Source organism: Cnephaeus nilssonii (genome assembly GCF_951640355.1).
Source record: "Cnephaeus nilssonii genome assembly, chromosome: 1".
Lineage (NCBI taxonomy): Eukaryota > Metazoa > Chordata > Mammalia > Chiroptera > Vespertilionidae > Cnephaeus > Cnephaeus nilssonii.
In genome coordinates this window covers 23,762,972-23,784,539 of record NC_137072.1, presented here as the reverse complement: position 1 = coordinate 23,784,539, position 21,568 = coordinate 23,762,972, and the positions used below count along the sequence as shown (strand labels likewise).

The 21,568-nt window shown below is 38.5% G+C and overlaps 1 protein-coding gene across 1 annotated transcript in view; it reads left to right on the top strand.

Moving 5' to 3' along the window:
• The window catches only part of MALRD1 (MAM and LDL receptor class A domain containing 1), a gene marked incomplete at both ends in the record, with an annotated part of 625,033 nt that overhangs the window by 435,658 nt on the left and 167,807 nt on the right, over positions 1-21,568 (top strand). The window contains one exon of the mRNA XM_079776420.1: positions 19,743-19,900. Coding sequence (XP_079632546.1) covers positions 19,743-19,900 — 158 coding nt within the window. The remainder of the gene's footprint in view (positions 1-19,742; positions 19,901-21,568) is intronic.

Sequence of the window (21,568 nt, the reverse complement as noted above, 5' to 3'; positions counted from 1 at the left end):
CAATATAATAAATATCAGCAATTAATATATATTTAGCGGTATATTTGTTGTTGTGACATTTATTACAGTTGTAGTATAAGTATCACAACAATGAATATACATTATTAAACTTTTATGATTATTCCTAAGGATAAGTATATATTTTTTTTACTTAAGAAGTTATGAGAAATAAGACAATTTTGAATTTTGCTACTATGATCCGACAGTAATATCTTGATGCAAATGCCTGTGAATTCTTTTTTAAATTTAAAAAAACATTGTTTCAATATAGTTGACATCTGATACTATATTAGTCTCAGGTATACGGCATAGTGGTTAGAAATTTATGTAATTTACAAAGTGATCCTCCCAGTAAGTCCAGTACCCACCTCACACTATACATAGTTATTATAGTACTAGAGGCCCGGTGCACAATATCTGTGCACGGGGGTGGGGGGGTGGAGGGGGTGGAGGGTGTCCTTCAGCCCAGCCTGCACCCTCTCCAATCTGGGACCCCTCAAGGGATGTCCGACTGCCCGTTTAGGCCCAATCCTACTGGGATCCTACATCCCTCTCACAATCCAGGACTGCTGGCACCCAACTGCTTGCCTGCCTGCCTTCCTGATTGCCCCTAACCGCTTCTGCCTTATCACCCCCTAACCACTCCCCTGCCAGCCTGATTGATGCCTAACTGCTCCCCTGCCAGCCTGATTGCCCCTAACTGCCCTCCCCTGCAGGCCTGGTCACCCCTAACTGCCCTTCCCTGCAGGCCTGGTCCCCCCAACTGCTCTCTCCTGCAGGCCTGGGTCCCCCCAACTGCCCTTCCCTACAGGCCCGGTCACCCCCAACTTCCCTCCTCTGCCAGCCTGGTCACCCCTAATTGCCCTCCCCTGCAGGCTTGATCGCCCCCAACTGCCCTCCCTTGCAGGCCTGGTTTCTCCCAACTGCCCTCCCCTGCTGGCCTGATCGCCCACAACTGCCCTCCCCTGTTGGCCATCTTCTGGTGGCCATCTTGTGTCCACATGGGGGCAGCCATCTTTGACCACATGAGGGCAGCCATATTGTGTGTTGGAGTGATGGTCAATTTGCATATTACTCTTTTATTAGATAGGATTACTGGCCATATTCTCTATATGGTGCTTTACATCTCCATGACGGTTCTGTAACTGCCAGTTTGTAACTTCTCAATCCCTTCACCTTTTTTACCTCTTCCAACCCCCTCCCATCTGGCAACAATCAGTTTGTTCTCTGTATCTATGAGTTTGTTTTTGTTTTGTTTGTTTATGTGTTAGTTCATTAGATTACATTTGCAGCATTTTCTTTCTTCTTAAGACAGTATTTGAAAACACTGCTAGTATAATATTACTAATGGTACAAAAAGTATTATAGGTTCATTTTAGGAAAGATAAAAGTATAATCAATGGATATGAGAAGGTTTCATGCATGTTCAAAAAGACAAACAAAAGTCATCAATTGATAGCTTTTAATGGAACATTTAAGGACTATTAATAGCACTATTTATTTATTTTTTTAACTTTCACAGCTTGTGTGTGTTCATTAAAGACCACATAAAAAGTTTTGTGTTTGGTTATTTATCTAATATTGTACCAAGTAATGTTGTCCAGAGATAAAGGAAAGTAATCATTCTGACAGAATTCTTTATTATCCTCCCTGTTAATTACTACTTGATACAGTATATTTTTACAAAGTGTTCTCTTTAAAGCAGCTTGATTATGTCATCCTTGATACACTAACATGGTTCACTGAACTTGTTTAGGCATCTCTAAGGTAATAGGCTGCTAAATAAATTGTATGAACATTAATTAATTTTGACCCTCTGGGAAAAACAAAATTCTTTCTGAGAAGGCCAACCGATTCAAAGAGCCTCTGGTCTATTTATAAGCATCACAGGATTGCTGTTAATTAAAACTGTATTTGTGGATCTTTTCATTTATTGTTACCAGGATGAAGAATTAGATACATAGGGAGGACATTTTCAATGCCCACCACATAACTATTTATGAGTCTTGTTGGAGCCATTGTTGAAACTATAGAAAGAAACTACAGTACAAACATTAATCCACTCTCTAGTCTGCACATGAATAGTGTTTAGACATAGTGTACATGGGATTTAATGGCAAGAGTGACATTTGTGTGACATGAATTAACAACGGGGTAATGTAGATGGCCGCTGTCTCTGTTTTCCCTCCCTTCATAACTTTCTCTTTTTTAAATGGCGTAATCGACCATCTCCACAATTAGACTATAAACTCCAGGAGTCACATCTTTTGTATTTTTATATTCACTCCAGCATTTAAAATTGAATAGTACTTTATAAATACTTGTGTAGGTCATGTTATTTGGATATATCTCATTCTGCATTTTTAACAGCCATGTATTTTGAATTAATTAATACAACAAGCATTTCTTGAATGCCTATGAAACACCACACACAATGTGTTGGGAACTGAGGTTATGAATTAACTAGTGTTTGAAAAGTAACTGGACTGAAATACACTGCTCGATATAACCCACATGCTCACTATTACGTCTATGTTCACAACTCAAGGTCAAACCCCCAATCTTAGTGAGGTTAATGCTCTGCTGTGTTAATAGCAGTTTAAAGCACAAAGTGTTCAACAAATGTAATTTACTTGATACTTTGTAGACAGAGCCCTGCAGGCTAGGCAGATGATAACCGTGCTTCCTTTTCGGCAGGAAGAACAGACATCATTTCTATGTTATACCTCAGTAAAAAGCTGAATGATTCGTGCACTGGGGGTCAGGGGTCCCTCAGCCCAACCTGCCCCCTCTCACATACTGGGAGCCCTCAGGGGATGTCCTACTGACGGCTTAGGCCTGCGCCCCACAGGGAGCGTACCTAAGCCGCAGTCTGGCCTCTAGTACTTCGATAAGACTCAGTATCATTTGACTTTTCAATATCTAACTGTGTGTCACTGACCTCACTCCTACTCTCCCAAGTTAATGAATATGGGAATCTCCCTGTACCAAATATCAGAGATCAGGGTGAGATGGCCATATAAGCATGACATGAAATAAAGGTTAAGAGGCCCCAAATATGAAGATTTAGATGGAGCAGTAAATAAGGACCACACATGCTATGGTGATGTCCTGGAGAAGGGCTTGGGATAGGCCCCATTCACCGGGAGGGTTCAGGCTCCCTGCAATCGATGGCAGGGGGTCCGCTCGGGCTCCAGGCCAAAAGCCTCCTGGAGCCAGAGCGGACACCCAGCTCCCCACTTTCGATGGCAGGGGGTCCGCTCGCCACGCCCACCATCCAATCAGAGCAAGGAGCTGGGTATCCACCATGCCCACCATCTATCGAAAGCGGGGAGCTGGGTGTCCGCTCCGGCTCCAGGCCAAAAGCCTCCAGCGGAGGCTTTCGGTCTGGTGCCAGAGCGGACCCCAGCTCACTGCAATCCGTCGCAGGGGGTCAGCTCAGGGGGCCTATGTATACAAATTAACCGCCATCTTGGTCGGGTTTATTTGCATACTCTCTCTGATTGGCTGGTGGGCGTGGCTTGGCTGGTGGGCGTGGTTTGGGCATAGTGAAGGTGCGGTCAATTTGCATATTACTGTTTTATTAGGTAGGATTAGAGGCCCAGTGCATGAATTCATGCACCGGTGGGGTCCCTTGGCCTGGCCTGCAGGATCGGGCCAAAACCAGCTCTCCAACATCCCCCGAGGAGTCCCAGATTGCGAGAAGCTGAGGGACCCCACTGGTGTACAATCAGGGCCGGGAAGGGACATGGGAGGTTGGCCAGCTGGGGAGGGACTATGGGAGGGCTCCAGGGTGTGTCAGGCCCACCCCATTGGCCAGACCCCAGCAGCAAGTTTAACCTACCAGTTAGAGTGTCTGCCCCCTGGTGGTCAGTGCACATCATAGGGAGTGGTTGAGCAGCCTTAGCATATCATACTTTGATTGGTTGAACGGACGACCAGACGACCAGACACTTAACATATTAGGCTTTTATTATATAGGATATGATGCCCTGGACAGGTGGCTCAGTTGGTTGGAGCATTATCCTGTATACCAAAAGGTTGCAGGTTCCATTCCTGGTAAGGGTACATACCTAGGTTGTGGGTTTGATCCCCAGTCCTGGGTTTGATCCCCAGTCCTGGGTTTGATCCCCAGTCCAGTCACCTACAGGAGGCAACCCATCAATGTTTATCTTTCACATCCATATTTCCCTCTCTCTCTCTTTCTCCCTTCCTCTCTCTCTTAAGTCAGTGAAAATATGTCCTTGAGTGAGGATTTAAAAAATATATGATTTGTAAATTTTTCTTTTGTTTTATCTAATCCTTAAATAATACATTGGAATTTCTTATGATATCAGTTCAGAGCAGATTTCTGTTAAGATTTTTTTTTATACTTCAAGGGGAGTTAATTACTAATGTTCTACTACAATTTATAATGAGATTAAAGTCTGAGAAGAATGTTAAAGGAAATCAACTATGATTTGTGTGATGCTTCATCCACCACTTAAAAAATATAGGGTGGGGCAAAAGTAGATTTTCAGTTGTTTGTATGAAAAATAATACAATAATCCTAATAATCCTAATATATAAAAACCCTGGGTCGTAACGACCAGTAATGACTGAGGCTCCACCAACCAGAAGTCAGTCCTGCAGTCAGCCCTGGGTTACTGTGGCAACCCAGCGCTGGCTGACTACTTCCACTGCAGGTGCAATGCCCCAGCAGGGACTGCTGAGGGGGCTGCGAATCAGGGCCAGAGAGAGGCCTGAAGAGAGAAGCAGGGACTGATTCATTGACTCTGTGGCAGCTTTTGATCAGCACTTGCCTCTCTCTTTCTCTCCCAGTCTGGCCAGCAGCCTCGCCTCCATTTCTCTCCAGGTCTCCACCATGGCTGCTGATCAGCCCTGCCTTTCTGATCAGGCCCCGTTAAAGGCCCAGAGATGCTGACTGGCATAGAAACCGACCAATCAGAACCAAATTTGGGTGAAGTGTGAGGAACCAATGGTGGCCTAGGAGGCAGAGCTTTTGACGTTGATTGGCATAGAAACTAACCAATCAGAACCAAATCTGGGTGAAGTGTGAGGAGCCAATGGTTGCCTAGGAGGCAGAGCTTTTGATGCTGACTGGCATAGAAACCGACCAATCAGAACCAAATTGGCCGGCAAAGGATGGCAGCTGGGTGCGAGATCAGGCCTGCAGGGGAGGGCAGTTGGGGGTGAGATCAGGCCGGCAAGGGAGGGCAGTTGGGGGCAACCAGGCCAGCAGGGAAAGGCAGTTAGAGACAAGATCAGGCTGGCAGGGGAGGGCCGTTGGGGGCAACCAGACTGGCAGGGGAGGGCAGTTGGGAGCAAGATCAAGCCGTCAGGGGAGGGCAGTTGGGGGTGAAATCAGGCCTGCAGGGGAGGGCAGTTGGGGGAACCAGGCCGGCAGGGGAGGGCAGTTGGAGGCAACCAGGCCTGCAGGGATTGGGCCTAAACCAGCAGTCGGACATCCCTCAGGGGTCCCCGATTGGAGAGGGTGCAGGCTGGGCTGAGGGAAGCGCCCCTCCAGGCATGAATTTCGTGCACTGGGCCACTAGTTAATAAATAATTATACAAGAATAAACTGTGTTTTATGTACTCACAACTGTAAACCTACTTTTGCCCCACTCTGTTATGTGACTAAATAGATTTTCTACAGATGAGTGTCTCAGAAAATAATATATTGGAATGGCAAAAAAAAAAAAAGTTTTCTATCAATTCATTCAATAAGTATTTGCTGAGCTCATTCTTGCTAGTTACTGTTCCAGGTATATATACATGTTGAACACATGGCAGAAGGAAATCTACCATCATGTAGCTGATATTATAACAGAGGGGGGGATAGACAATCAATATCAAGTGTTATAAATAAATATTCTGTGTAGTTTGTTGGAAGTTGATTAATGCTATGAGGTGTGTGGGGGCAGGGAGGTGAAGAAGAAAAGAGGAGCAGCAAAAGAAGGACCAATGAGGAACTAGTGGGGAGCAGCTAGGAGTACAGAGTGGTGGTGTGGGTGGGGGTTAAGTTAGAAAAAAATTGGGGGGTTAAATTAGAAAAATTTTGCCATTGGAATGAGGGTGCTTGCATTACTGCTTCTAGTTTTATAAAGGAGCATGGATGGATGCTGAATAGTTGCTCTTCTTTCCCATTCACAAAACTCTAAACAAAAGGACTCCCCCTTAAATAAATAAATAAATAAATAAATAAATAAATAAATAAATCGAAATCTCAAGGGATTTAGAGGAAGAGAACTAACATTTGTTAAATATTTCCTAACAGTCAGAAACTACAAAAGAAGATTGGCATATGTTATCTCATTGAATTTTTTTAAAACATTATGATGGAAGATACCAAATTTTTAGAAAGTTTAAATAACTTCACCAAGTCACAGGAGTGACTGGGCAGGGGGATTGGAATACTAAACTCCAGCTCCAAAGACTTTCCTCTGTAGCCCATACTGTCCAATATGATAGCCACCAGCCACAAGGACCTACTGAGCCATTGAAATGAGGCTGGTCCCAAATGAGATGTGTTAATGTAAAATGTAAAATAAGTGTAAAATACATGCTAGATTTTGAATATGTAATACAAATAAAAAGAAGAAACTCACAATATAAAAAAATAAGTCATCAATAACATACAGTGATTATATGTTGAAATTAAAGCATTATGGATACATTTGGTTAAATCAAATATATTACTAAAAATCAACATTTCTTTTTGCTTTTTAAAAATGTTTCTACTAAAATGTTTAAAGATACAGATGTGGCTCACAGTATGTTTTTATTCTACATTTCACTGCAGACATAGGGAAGGCCTTCTTGTTTATCAAGTGAATAAAACACTTGAATTCACTAAAGAAATACTAGTGTCCATCTCTATATATCTTTGAAGGTGGGCAATCTCTTCATGATGAATTCACACACTTGAGCTAGGAACTGCAAAGATGATCTATTTAACTGCCACTTTACTTTAAGGGAAAGGTGCTTTAAAAAGGACATATAAAAAGCAAGTGGATAATTATAATCTAATCTGATATATTATCTTCATAATGTTATATTATTATATGTATATTGCATCCTAATAATTAAATATTAACATGTAGTCTTCTTATATCCAAAAATAATACTTTATGAATTATTGCCTAAATAATTTTCAAAGAGAAGAACCAATGTCATTAATTCCATATGTACTTTAACTTATCTTTTATGTTTTTCTTTTTCTAATATACAGTCAAAATTAAGGTTAATACTTAATCACTTTTGTGAAATTATAGAGTCTCTGACCTGTTGGAGAATATTTATGACTGTGTACAAACATACCTATGAAAGCAGGGATGTTATGACAAATCCCTAATTATCTCCATAATTAAATATGCAAACCATTCGAGGTATAAATGTATAAATTTAGTATTAATTCTTATAGAATCTGCATTTTCAGGTGACAGCCTTAAAAGTTTTTCATACATACTATAATGTGATAATTTTTTTTGGCAGAGTGATACTTTAATAAAATGTTTAGTTGTTTCATTAGCAGACAATCATATTCCAAAGTCTCTTGAATAGGAATATCCTGGCCTTACTACATAATTGGGTTGAAGTTCAGTAGCAATCGCTACATCATGAATTTCACTGACCACCACCACCACCTTCACTGGAATTATGACCATCAGCCTGGACCATTACTGGTCATCTAAATTGATTTGCTTTGGATGCTTTGCTTTAACAATTAATTAAACAGCATTATCCCCATAGTCTAATGTGGTAGGATGTAGGATCTCATTTTGCAACAACACTTTAATTTATCTCAGATTATTTTTAAAAGATTATTTGTTTTCCATAATTCTTAAAACATTTTTTATTTGATTTGCCATGGACAGATCCCTTGATTTTTAATATGACTTCAAAATGTTTGTGTACTTATTCTAATTTTCTTTCAATGCCAATATTTCTCATGATTTTGCTGAAGTTATGCAAGACAGCCTGTATGTAAATTATGAATATTAGTATTTTTTCTTATTCTCCCCTATTTGTATTTCCTTTCCCCTTTACTTCTATTGTGCCTCTGAAACATATGAGTACTAAGTAAAAGGAGATTTTCTAAAAAAGAATGACATACAATATAGTATAAACTGAGTAATAATAAATAATACAAATAATATTTTTCTTTATCAAATATTTTGGTAACTTTTAATACTATATTTTAAAAGCAATTTGGCTCCAATATTGTCTAAATAATATATTAATTTAATCATTAAACGAATACTTTAGAATAAAAGACTCTAGAGTAAAATACTTTAGAGTAATTCCTTTCATACTGTACAGATGATGATGATTTTTTATTGTTATTTTTATTCTTTTTTAAGCAATAATATACTACTAAAAATAGATACTTGTATGTCTAACTGAATAGAACAGTTGTCATCAAAATTGATGTGACTATACATAGCAACCATTCATTGAGTGCCAATCACCATGTACATGGCTTATTCAAGCTTTCTCCTTTAATCCTCACATTTACCTTGAGGCTTTTTCAGAAGAGGAAATTGATGCACACAGAGAGTAAATAATATGCCCCTAGCCATGCAGAAGACACTTGAATCTATCATTGGGACCCATGTCTCTCTGAAGCGAAAGCCTCTATTAGTATCCATCAATCTCTACAGCTTAATATGACATTCTCATCACTTCCTGAAATGTGTCAATTTGACGATCGTACAAATAATGATCAATTGATAGTTTATCTTCTAAAATACACAAGTGTTGGAAGTGATATTTTAGCTATATTAAAAGGGAGGCATTTTATCAATATGAAACAGCTCAACACAAGTATGTTTTTTCTACATTTTTCTACATATCTTATTTACTCTAGTTGCCATTTTCTTACCACAGTTCAGTATCATGTCTGCTTTCTCTTTGTCTTGTGTTACTTTTTAGAAACACAAACCTTCCATTCCAACTACACAACAATGCAAGGAATAAAACCAGGAGAATTTCAGTTGATAAGTCTCAGAATACATCTTACAGATTTATTTTTCTCAAAACGGCAACAAATTACGTGCATCATTTGTTTGTTTACCAGCTTTAGAATAAAAGCAATTCTCTTCATGAAATCATAGTGAGTGTTTAGACCATGGGTCATTCTGTTTTCCATATTTTCTCTGAGACAGAAGGTTAACTTTAGTGATGATTAGGCAATAAGAACAAGACCAGACCATATATAACTCCTCCGGTTTGCATTATCAGACTGTGATTTCCATTTTTTTTACCAAAAAGCATTCTGGTCTCAAATCATGAATCTTTTCCAATCATCGACATGTGCCATTTGAATCAATATCCCATTCAATTCATATCAAATGTTTCTGCCTCTGTAGAGAAACATAATCGTAATTCCTGTTTTTCTTTCCTTTGTCTTGGTTTATTTTTACTACATACTGGAACCCAGATGATGCCTTCTTTTTATAAAAAGGTAAGAGGTATCCTCTGTGAGACAAAGGTAGTCAGTGAAAAGCATGTGAACGAACCAAATCTTTTAGAATCGTGGAGGACAAGATTAAACTCTGAATAAATAATCTGAAAATAGTTTAGGTTAATTATTTCATCATTCTGCAAGAAACCAATCATTGTAGTTTTTCTAAAGGAATTTACTAGATGCATATTTTTTACAGACTTTATTTCTCATAAAATAATGAACCATAAAACATATCCCTGTCTATCTTCTCAAACCCTTGCCTGTTTTTATTTACTCCCTTTTAAAAATTATCCTTACACTGCCTCTCTATAACTACAGTATAGGTTTTGGCTTCAAGCATCATAATTCTCAATTTCCCTGGGGTGGAAAAAAAGAAAGAAAAGTATGTGTCTAACCTTAACTTCACTTTCCTTTTGAGTACTATTTTTCATTTTTATGTCTTTTTTAAAAAAAATATGTTTTTATTGATTTTAGGAGGAAGGGAGAGGGAGAGAGAAATAGAAACATCAATGAATAGAGAGAATCATTGATTGGTTTCCTCCTGCACACCCACTACTGGGGATTGAGCCTAAAACCCGGGCATGTGTCCTGACCAGGAATTGAACTGTGACCTCCTGGTTTATAGGATGATGCTCAACCATTGAGCCACACCTGCCGGGCTCATTCTTATATCTTAAAATATCATTTCCCACACATTGTTTGTATCTTCTACCTCACTACACACACCTTCTTTGGTTCTCTACAACCTGTCTTCTGCAAAAATATTATTTCATCAGCAAATAATTATTGGTCACCCACTGTCACTGGTCTAGACACTGTAGTGTTAATTGTTTACCAAATATAGCCCCAACCCTCATGGAGCTTATAATTTAGCATCTTCATGGACTTTAGTGACTTCATAATCATAATGACCTGATTCCTTTTATGATGCATTTGACACTATGGACTAATTAATCCACACCCTCCTAAAGTTTTCATCCTGTGTTTTCATTAGACTGTGATTTTTTTTTTATTCTGCTCCAAACACTGCATTCTCCCTCCTCAAATATGCTTTGGATGTTATAAACATCAACTTTCGGTCATATCATTGTTTTAGCATGACTTGTAATTTTTGCTTGATAGTGGACACAATGCACTGGGTAAAAGGAACTGCAGTAAATAGGCCTTTAATTTTTTATCTTGCCTGGAGTAAGGATGTGATTACTGTTTGCTGTAAGTGTCAGAAGGTAAAATTTCCTCTAGCAGCCTTGTTTTTGTCTCCCTTGTTTTATTTTGGTTCCCCTAGAGACTTAATGTCTGAGAGATAAAGTTGTTTCCGTTCCAGTCCCTTACTAATGTACAGGAGCCTTACCGATGGGGTGGTAAGGTGGAACGGTGTTAGGTGGTAAAGTCGGGGGAAGGGAAGCATTCTACAATCCTGTGATTTTAGCAAGCCGTTCACTGTGACCTTCACAAGTGCTTCTCAGTTCTCCTGCCCGGTCACCTGAGCGAGGACATCTAGACCTGGCGAGGAAACATAGACACACTTCAGAGTGGCTACTTTCCCCTCCCCTGAAAAAAGCAGAGAGATTTTTCTCCAGTCTTCACTGTGAGAACTTGTTAGGGCTTCTGGAGGTAAAACTTTGAGGGTACCCCTAAACCTTGTCCCCCTGGAATTCTCATATCTTTAGCTTTTCCACCCTGAGCCTCCAGCTTGTTAATTACAGCTGCCATGCTCCTCACCCCGTATGGGCTCCATTTAGTGATTCCTGCTCCCGAGGTTCTGCTCCACTAAATTGCATCTGCCTACCTGTCTCTCCAACTGGGGGTGGCAGTTGCCCTGTGATCTCTACTTTAGTGTCTGGTGGATCTAAGGAGAGTTTTTGAGTTTTAGTTAAACTTCTTTTTTTATTAAATATATTTTTATTGATTTCAGAGAGGAAGGGAGAAGGGAGAGAGAGAGAGAGAAACATCAATGATGAGAGAGTATCACTGATCGGCTGCCTGTTGCATGCCCCCTACTGAGGATCGAGCCCGCAACCCGGGCGTGTGCCCTTGATCAAACCTTCAGTCCACAGGCCGATGCTCTATCCACTGAGCCAAACCAGCTAGGGCTAGTTTAACTTTCTTGTTGTGAAGATGAGACTGATGCCTTCTATGCTCCTTACATGCTGGACTAGAAACCAGATATCCTCCCACATGGTTATATTTTTAGAAGGATCTTTGCCACTCTAAACTGATTTTTTTTTTTTTGCCTGCTACCTTTTCCACTATTTCCTTCAATATACTGTATACTGACATGTATTTTATAAAGTATTTTCTCAGTCACAAAATTTAAACCATCTTTTATCTGCTAAATAGTATAACAACTTAGGATCTACATCAATATTTGGTATAATAGATTCACAATAATCCCAGTGAAGATTTTATTATTATTATTATCATTAATTATTCCTTGTTTGATAGATGATGAATATAAGACACAGTGGGTATGTAATGATTTTCCCAAAATCAAAGGCAAGTATCAGTTTGAATTTGAACCTAGTGTGATCTAGAGCTTGTCTTCTCAATAGTACATATTGATGTCTTTAATCATTAGATTCTTTGGGTTATGTTTCATTTTTTCCAAGCCAGGATTTGTTCAACTCCCTAACATCCAAATGCAACACATGATGCCTTCTATATGGCAGTAGTTATTCAATCAATAACTTGTGATTGATAGTGTTTTACTACTGCTAAAATAATATTTCTTACATATTCTCTAATTTCCCAGGAGAATAGCTCTACTTTACACTTGTATTCAAAGCACTTTACATTTAGTGTAACATTTAAGTTTCACCACAATCTCATGAGACTAAAGTATCTACTATATTTATATTTTATTTCTTCTTAGTCCTAGAGAATTTAAATAGGTTCTTCAAAGTCACATAACTAGTAAGTGGTAGAATCGAATTTGAACTGAAACCCACAGCTCGAGTGCTTACAGGCTTAACTAGTGGACAATCTGCCCCACAGTTTCTGCTTATTACATATTCATTAAAATAATCTGATAATAACTCTTTTATGTTTCAATGAAAACAAATATTGTTCTATTTGCTTTCCACATTCATTCAGTTTAAATGGATCTCAAATCTAAACAAAGTCACTTACCTAAAGAAAAAGGTTTATGATTTATTAGTTCTTCCTTCTTCCATGTCTAGGAAATAAGTTTCCTTTTTAATCTCCATTTGTCAAATTAAATCAAGTTTCAGATATGCTATGAGGTCAATGCATGTTTCCAAAAGCATCTTGACAAGAAAGTTACACATTTCAGGTTCTCTGGGTTCTTCTAATGTGAGAAATAAGAGATTCAGAATTTCATCCTTACTAGTATATCATTACTAGAGTTCCAGTGCACAAAATTCATGCACTAGTGGGGTCCCTAGCAGCTGCTGGCTGCCAGCCAAGGCCTCCCTCCCTTCCCCCAGCCAGCCCTGCCCCCTGGTCAAACTCCCAGAAAACTCTTGGTCAAGGGGACAATTTGCATACCATGCTTTTATTATCTGTAATATGCTAATTAGACTGAATGACCTTCCTGATGTCATTCCAGATGTCCTTCCAGACAAAGCCGTGGTGGCGGAGGTGGAGGCAGAGGCAGTTAGGGGCAATCAGGATGGCAGGGGAGCAGTTGGGGGTGATCAGGCAGGCAGGCAGAGGTGGTTAGGGGCAATCAGGCAGGCATGCAGAGGGGTTAAGGGTCATCAGGCAAGTAGGCAGAGGTGGTTAGAGGCAATCAGGCAAGCAGGCAGGGGGTAGGGGCAATCAGGCAGGCAGGCAGAGTGGTTAGGGGCAATCAGACATGCAAGCAGGTGAGTGGTTAGGAGCTAGTAGTCTCGGATTGCAAGAGGGATATCTGACTGCCAGTTTAGGCCCGATCCCACAGGCAGTGGAGCAGTTAGGGGCAATCAGGATGGCAGGGGAGCAGTTAGGGGTGTTTGGACATCCCCCAAGGTGTCCCAGATTGGAGAGGTGCAGGCCAGCTGAGAGACACCTCTCCCCACCCCTGTGCATGAATTTTATGCACCAGGCCTCTAGTATAAGATAATATGGTTGAGATATATTTGCTGCTAAGTAATTAGAAGCTTTCAAAATAAGATGAATCTACCTTGTGTTGGCATGTCATAATCAGAAGCTTCATTTTTATATCAGATCCATCCATAGTGAGGGGGAAAATTAATAATCCTAAATTTTATAATAGTAAATAGTGTTAAAATAAGACATTTTGCTGAAAAGTGTTTAATTACTCTCAAAAGAGAATAATGCCTAAAAAAATAAATTTTGGGAAAGACAGATATTAAAAAATGCTAATCCATTCATTATACAGCCATTCAAAAAGCAAATAAGAGTGACATAAGGACAGACATTTCTATCAAAGACCATGAGAATATTTCATTTGATTTCAGAGGCACTCATTCTGTGGTTACCGTTTCGGCAGCTTTGAGGAAACTTTTGTTCTCTCTCTGAGAATGCTTACTTGTTAAGGCCTTTAAAACTTGCAGCCACAAATAGCCACCACCTTGAAAATATGGGGTGGGGGATTAAAGTGCAAAAAGAGATTGAGGGCATTTCAACTGATAGTCACTCACTATGCACCCTTCCATTTAGACTGAGGGGCAGTCAGAAATTACAGAGGATGAGGAGCCAAGCTTATGTAAGTCTGACTCTGAAGCCAGGAAGGATTTTGCTATTTTGAAAGAGAGGCATTGAAAAAAAAAAAATTAGGCAGCCTTATTTTATGAGCAAGGGGGAAAAAAAGTTTAAATTACCTACAATTTAAAGCAAATAGTGTATTCAGATCACTTGAAGTAGGAAATTGTCTTTTATGATTTGACCCCAGTACACATGAGTGGGATTCTGCTGAGGGGACTGGAGCTATGAAAACATGCTGTCTTTTAAAAGTACTAACTGTCCTTTTAAAAAAAGAAATGTCAAACTGATTACCTGGTAGCCTGATAACTTGAGGAACCATTTTCAAAAACTCAAGATAGTAGCTCACAACATCTAAAAGACAAATGGTGATCTTTCCACTCTGGCAACGCTGAAAGGAGAAAGTGTCCGTGAAGCATGGGGATGGGTTGGGAATGTGGCTTGTACAACTGGGCATCCCAATATCAAGTAACAATAGTGATTTGTAAACAATACACTTTGATGCTGAATTTACACTATTGGGCACTAAGTAGACCCTAATTTTTTAAAATGTGTGCAATTCTTTAAATAGTTCTTAAAGTAAAAATGGAATATTAATGAGAAACTTCTATTCAGTGCCTGATTTTAACTGATATGTGAAAGATAAGATCTGTACTTTAAGAATATTAACAACTTAGTCCTAGCCAGTGACTTATTTGGCGGGAGCATTGTTCCATACACCAAAGGTTGTAGGATCTATTCTGGTCAGGGAACATTTCCAAGTTGCAGTTTGATCCCCAGTTGGTGCACCAATCCACGTTTATCTCTCACATTGATGTTTCTTCTCCCCCTTCTTCTCTCTCTAAAAAACAAAAACATAAATGGAAACATATCCTCAGGTGATAATTTAAAAAGAGAATATTAAAAACTTACAAAACCTGTATAAGCAAAACTAAAGTAGTACCTGAAAGTGTACAGAAAAACACAGAAGGCAGAGATGAAGGCCTGAGGGTAAGGGGGGGAGGTAGAGAGGGTCAATGGGGTACAAAAGGGGACATCTGTAATACTTTTTTTTTAGATTTATCTTTATTGTGGAAAGTATTACAGATGTCTCCTTTTTTATTCCCATTGACCCCCTCCACCCTACCTCCCCAGGCCTTCATCACACTGTCTGTGTCCATGGGCTATGATATATGCACTAGCGTTCCCGTTGCAGGAAAAATCCTGCAATAGGATTTCCTGCTGCACTCTACCCCGCCTCCGCTCCTCCCTTGTCGCCCGGGGCCCCGCCTTCTCGGCCAGCCCGCCTGCTTTTCCCTTCGCCCCCGGCCCCGCCTCCGCTCCTCCCTTCTCCCCCGGCCCCGCCTCCGCTCCTCCCTTGTCGCCCGCCCTGTCTTCTCCGCCAGCCCTGCTTTAATCTTCGCCCCCGGCCCTGCCTCCGCTCCTCCCTTCTCCTCCCCCCGGCTTGCTTGCTTCTCCAAAGCTTTACTCCCTTCTGCAGCTCTTGGCTTCTTTCGACGCTGTCTTGATATGCAAGTTAGCCGCCATCATTGTTGGGGTAATTTGCATACTCGTCCTGATTGGTTGGTGGGCGTGGCTTGGCTGGTGGGCGTGGCTTGGGCGTAGCAAAGGTGCGGTCAATTTGCATATTTGTCTATTATTAGATAGGATATAAGTTCCCCGGATCTGAATACTTTCAACAATAAAGATACATTTTTAAAAATACACTCAAACATATTTAATGAATGCCCACATTCCAGAGTACTACATCTATTAATACTTAGTTAACATATGCTATATTTTACAAAGTAATTGAATGCATGAGATCTAATATATGAGAGTTAACTAACTTTTAAATGGCTAGTAGAAAGCTTTAAAGTAGTCCAAAATCAAACCAACAAAAAAAAGTGCACATGAATGTTGTTGATCATTGCACAGAGTCACACATAAATGAAGTGAACTGATTTAATGATTTACCACTGCATTCTAAATACGCTCTAGCAGTTGACACGTTTAAGCTTTTTTAACTGCTTTAATGAATTATGAACTTTGTGTGGGATGTTAGAGTGACCTTCTCCAAGGATTTTGCTAGATATATAAATAGGTAATTCTCAAAGAAGCAACTGAAAGTTTATAAATGTTTGAAAGTGGGTCTAGTCTGAACTTGCAAGATAAAGAATGAGTCTATTTCTGAAAATGTAATTCAATGTAAGGTTTTATAAATTTGTTCTACATTACATAGTTCCTGGATAATTCATATAATTCTATTAATAATTTCAAGAGGCTAAGCAACTTTTTATCTTTATAGTTCTCAAGTAAAAATATGTTATTGCAACAAGTCTTTTCTCCTTACAAAGCCAAATTTACATATGCTAGAATTCCACAATTAAAAATCCCCAAAGACCAACTTTGCAATGGTCTCTTCTAAATTGCCAGGCATGGTTTTGCATTCTTAAATTTTAAAATGGATAAAATTTCACATTTTCATGCATTCATATATTACCCAGGGATTGGCTTTCTGATTTTTGTGATCAGGCACAGGATTTTGTAAGACCAAAATTGAATATGCAAATTACAAGAGGTTAGGTGGGTAATATTTTGAAAACACACTTAGAGTGCTCTAACTAATCATTGGAATTGCTAGCGTTGATATTGAGCTCTATAACACTGTTTGTTTTTTACTGAAGTAGATAAGCTTCAGTGAAATGATGGATTATTATTAGACCCAGTGAATTATAAATATTTTAATTAAATTTCATAATATAGTCCTAAAAATGCAAATTTTAGTTTGTCCTAAATCCCTTGTAATTATATCATATATTTAATAAACTGTGTTTTAGAAGTTACTATAATAAAAGTAAATACTGGGGGAAATAAATATGAAATGGGAAATTTGGAATAGGAAGTGAAGATGTTCAATCCAATTTCAAGATTTGAGAAATTGGTCAGTGTTTAATAGTCTCACCCCCTAGTATTGTGGCTTTTTGCGTATGAAATAAATTTGACAACAAAGTGGACTATCTGTAAGAAATGGATAAATTCTTAGAAGCATACAGTCTTCCATGACTGAGTCAAGAAGAAACAATGAATCTGAATAGATGAATACCTACTAACTAAATAGAGTCAGTAATAAAAAATTAATTCATTAATTTAAAAACAACAAGAGCAACAACAAAAAATTCTGAATCCAATGGCTTCACAGGTGAATTTTAGCAAACATTCAAAGGAAAATTAACTCCTATCATTCTCAAACTATCCCAAAAAATTAAAGAGGGATGAAGGCTTCCAAACTAATTTTACAAGGACAGCTTTACTGAATTCAAAACCAGACAAAGACATTACAAAAAAAGAAAAAAGAAAAGAAAATTACAGGTCAATATTCCTGATGAACATAGATGTAAGAATATTCAACAAAATATTAGCAAATCTAATTTAGCAATACATTGAAAAGGTAAAACACCATGATCATGTGAGATTTAGTCCTGGGATGCAAAATTGGTTCAATCCACAAATCAATTAATGTGATAAACCACATAAACAAAATGAAGACTAAAAATCGTATGATTATCACAATAGATGCAGGATAACACTTAAAATACAATATATATTTATGATTAAAATGCTCAACAAAGTAGGAATAGAAGAAACATACCTCAATATAATAAAGGACATATATGACAAAAGCATAGCTAACGTCATAGTAAAAAGGGAAAACTAAGTGTTTTACTTAAAATCAGGAACAAGACAGTGTCCACTTTCACCGCTTTTATTCAGAATAATAATGTAAGTCCTAACCATAGTAATCAGGCAAGAAAAAAAAAGGCATTTAAATTGGAATGGAAGAAAAAAATGTCATCATTTGCAGATGACATGATACTGTATGTAGATAATACTAAAAATTCCACCAAAAAACTACTAGAACTAATAAGTAAATTCAATAAAAAGGACATAAAATTAATATTCTGAATTCAGATGCATTTTTATATACCAATAACAAACTATCAGAAAGAGAAATTATAAAAGCAATACCATTTAAAATTGCATCAAAAAATACCTAGGAACAAATTTCACCAAGGAAGTAAAAGACCTGTATTCAGAAAATTATAACACATTGAAGAAAGAAATTGAAGGTATAAATGAATGTAAGCATATACTCTGCTCATGAATAGGAATAATTACAGCATCATTAAAATGTTTATAATACCCAAAGCAATCTACAGATTCAATATAATTTTTATTAAAATACCAATGTCATTTTTTGCAAATAATCGTAATATTTATATGGAACTACAAAAGACCCCAAGTAGCTAAAGCAGTGTTTAAAAAGTTGGAGGTATCATGCTACCTAATATCAAACTATATTATAAGGCTATACTGTAGTAATAAAAACAGTATGGTACTGACATGAAAACAGACACTTAGATCAATGGAATAGAATAGAAAGTCCAGAAATTAACCCATGCCTTTATATTCAATTAATATTTGACAAAGGAGGCAAGAATATACAATGAGAAAAAGACAGTCTCTTCTATAAATGGTGTTGGGAAAACTGGATGGATATATGCAAAAAAAAAAAAAAAAAAAAAAAAAAAAACCTAGATAACCTTCTTCTACCATACACAAGAATAAACTCAAAATGGATTAAAGACTGAAATGTTAGACTCAAAACCATAATGACATGAGATGAAAACATAGGCAGTAAAATCTCAGATATTTCTCATAGCAACATTTTTTCCCCTGATATATCCTCTAGGACAAGGGAAACAAAAGAAAAAATTAACAAATGGAACTACATCCAACTAAAACTTTTGGCACAGCAAAGGAAAACATCAAGAAAATGGAAAAACAAACTATCACATGGTGGAAGATATTTGCCAATTGTATATCCAATAGAGATTAATATCCAAATTTATGAAGAACTCAGACAACTTAACATTAAAAAAATACAATCAATCTAATTAAAAAGGACCTGAATAGGTATTTCTCCAGACAGTACATACAGAATGTCAAAAGACATATGATGATGTATGCAGGGGAATTAAATCCAGCTATGTTTAAATGGAGAGATCTTTAACATATTCATGCCATAATGCAATTGAGGAGAAGTCATTTATTGCTCAGAAAAAAATAATGTAGTGGCATTGAGAATTACATTTCACTTTGCTGGTATCACCATTCACTACTACTGTAGCTAGTGTGTGAATCAGAACAACCGAAAATGAGATACATCAATCAGCCCCCAATACCTGCCCAACATGCAGCTCACAAAATATTTTATTTACTTGAAACTGATGGACAATTTAAGCAAACTGGGAAAAACACACAAATATTTTATCACTTTATGCATGAGTCACATCCCTGGGTGAATTTTGTGAATCGCATAATCATGACTCTTTTTTTTGTTGTTGTTCAAAAAAATAAATGTTATTGATATATAACTCACAAAAAGTAAATGAATTGTGTTTAAATGCATTTGTGTATATGTTTGTGTGTGTGTGTGTGTGTGTGTGTGTGTGTGTGTGTGTGGTTGGTTGAAGAAAAATGAAATGTATACATAGTATAACTACATTCTGCCTCATGCTATAAAATATATAATTTAATAAAAAAAGTTATATTTATCTATTTCAAGGTAGTGGACAACACTTCGTGTATGTCAACTCATCTGGTCCCAAAGAAGGATACACTGCAAGAATCACTACTTCTCAGTACTTCCCGGCAAGCCTCGGAGTGTGTACTGTTCGGTTCTGGTTCTACATGACCGATCCCAGGAGTATGGGAGTACTAAAGGTACAAAAGGAAGACAGAGATCTGTGTTGCACTAAAATCTTTATAGAATGTCTTTAAACATATTTTCTTTTTCATAATCTTATAAACTTTTTCTTTCTTATTATCTCTAATTTGGGCATATCAGTGTCATGTTTTACTACATTTTGGGGACAGAGGTTTTTCCACAGATGTGTTGCATTTGTAAGAACTGTCTGCAGTTATGACATGGGGAATTTTGGTGAGCAGATTACTCCCTACCAGGGGTCTGAGAACTTAATATTTGTGCATGTGTTTTCTAAAGTAACTAAGACCAAAAGTCTAACTAATATTATCTGGAATTGTGGTGAGGAAGAACCTCTTATATTTTAATATTAAAAAGAGTTTTTAAAGGAATAAAATGAATAATAATGTGCATTGTTGGTATAGGTGTGGATAAATAAATATTCTTATTTGTTGCTATAAATATGAAATTATAAAGAATATTTTGGTATTTGAAAGCTTCATATTTTTTATAATAATTATCAAAACATTCCACATCTAGAAATATAAGAAAATAAATATAGACATGCATGATGTTTTATTTATGAAGTTTTTTTATTTTACTATTATTTATAATAGTAACTATTTAAAACCAACTGAATGGCAAATGATAGGAAATGGTGAAATACAATACATTCACTTTTATCCTACCTAATAAAAGAGTAATATGCAAATTAACCATCACTCTGCTACACCCACAAGCCACGCCCACCAGCCACACCCACCAACCAATCAGTGCGAGTGTGCAAATTAACCCCAACCAAGATGGCTGCCACCACAGAGAGCAGGAGGGAGGCTTGGGTTTCCCCAGCAACAGAGGAAGCCAAGCTTTCCACACACCCTAGTGGGCCCAGGCCTCCATTCAAAAATACAAAGTTTCAATGATAGAAGATAAATCCCAAGAAAAATGGAGCTGGAGAGTGCAGGCTAGGGTTGCCCCCAGCAACCGAGGAAGCCAAGCTTTCAACCTGCCCTGGCTGGCCCAAGCCTCCACTTAAGGCTACAAAGTTTCAATTATAGAAGGTAAACAAATCTAAACAGAAATGGCAGCAGCCACAGAGCGAGCAGAAGGCTTGACTTTGCTCCAGGCTACAAAGTTTCAATTGTAGAAGATAAATATATCCCAAATACCAGGACCTCCGCTTGGGTCGCCGGGGGGCATGGATGGCCTGCAAACCACCACAGGCCCCTCGCCCAGGCTGCCCCATACCCCAAGGGACCCCCACCCTGATCCGGGACACCCTTTAGGGCAAACCAGCTGGCCCCCACCCATGCATCAGGCCTCTATCCTATCTAATAAAAGAGTAATACACAGATTGGCCATCACTCCAACACACAAGATCAAGATAACTGCCCCCATGTGGTCAAAGATCCTGCCCCCATGTGGACACAAGATGGCCACCACAAGATGGCCAGCAGGGGAGGGCAGTTGGGAGGGACGAGGCCTGCAAGGGAGGGCAGTTGGGGGCAATCAAGCCTGCAGGGTAGGGAAGTTAGGGGTGACCAGGTCAGCAGAGGAGGGAAGTTGGGGGCAAACAGGCTGGCATGGGAGCAGTTAGACATCAATCAGGCTGGCAGGGCAGTGGTTAGGGGGTGATCAGGCTGGCAGGCAGAAGTGGTTAGGGGCAGTCAGAAAGGCAGGCAGGCGAG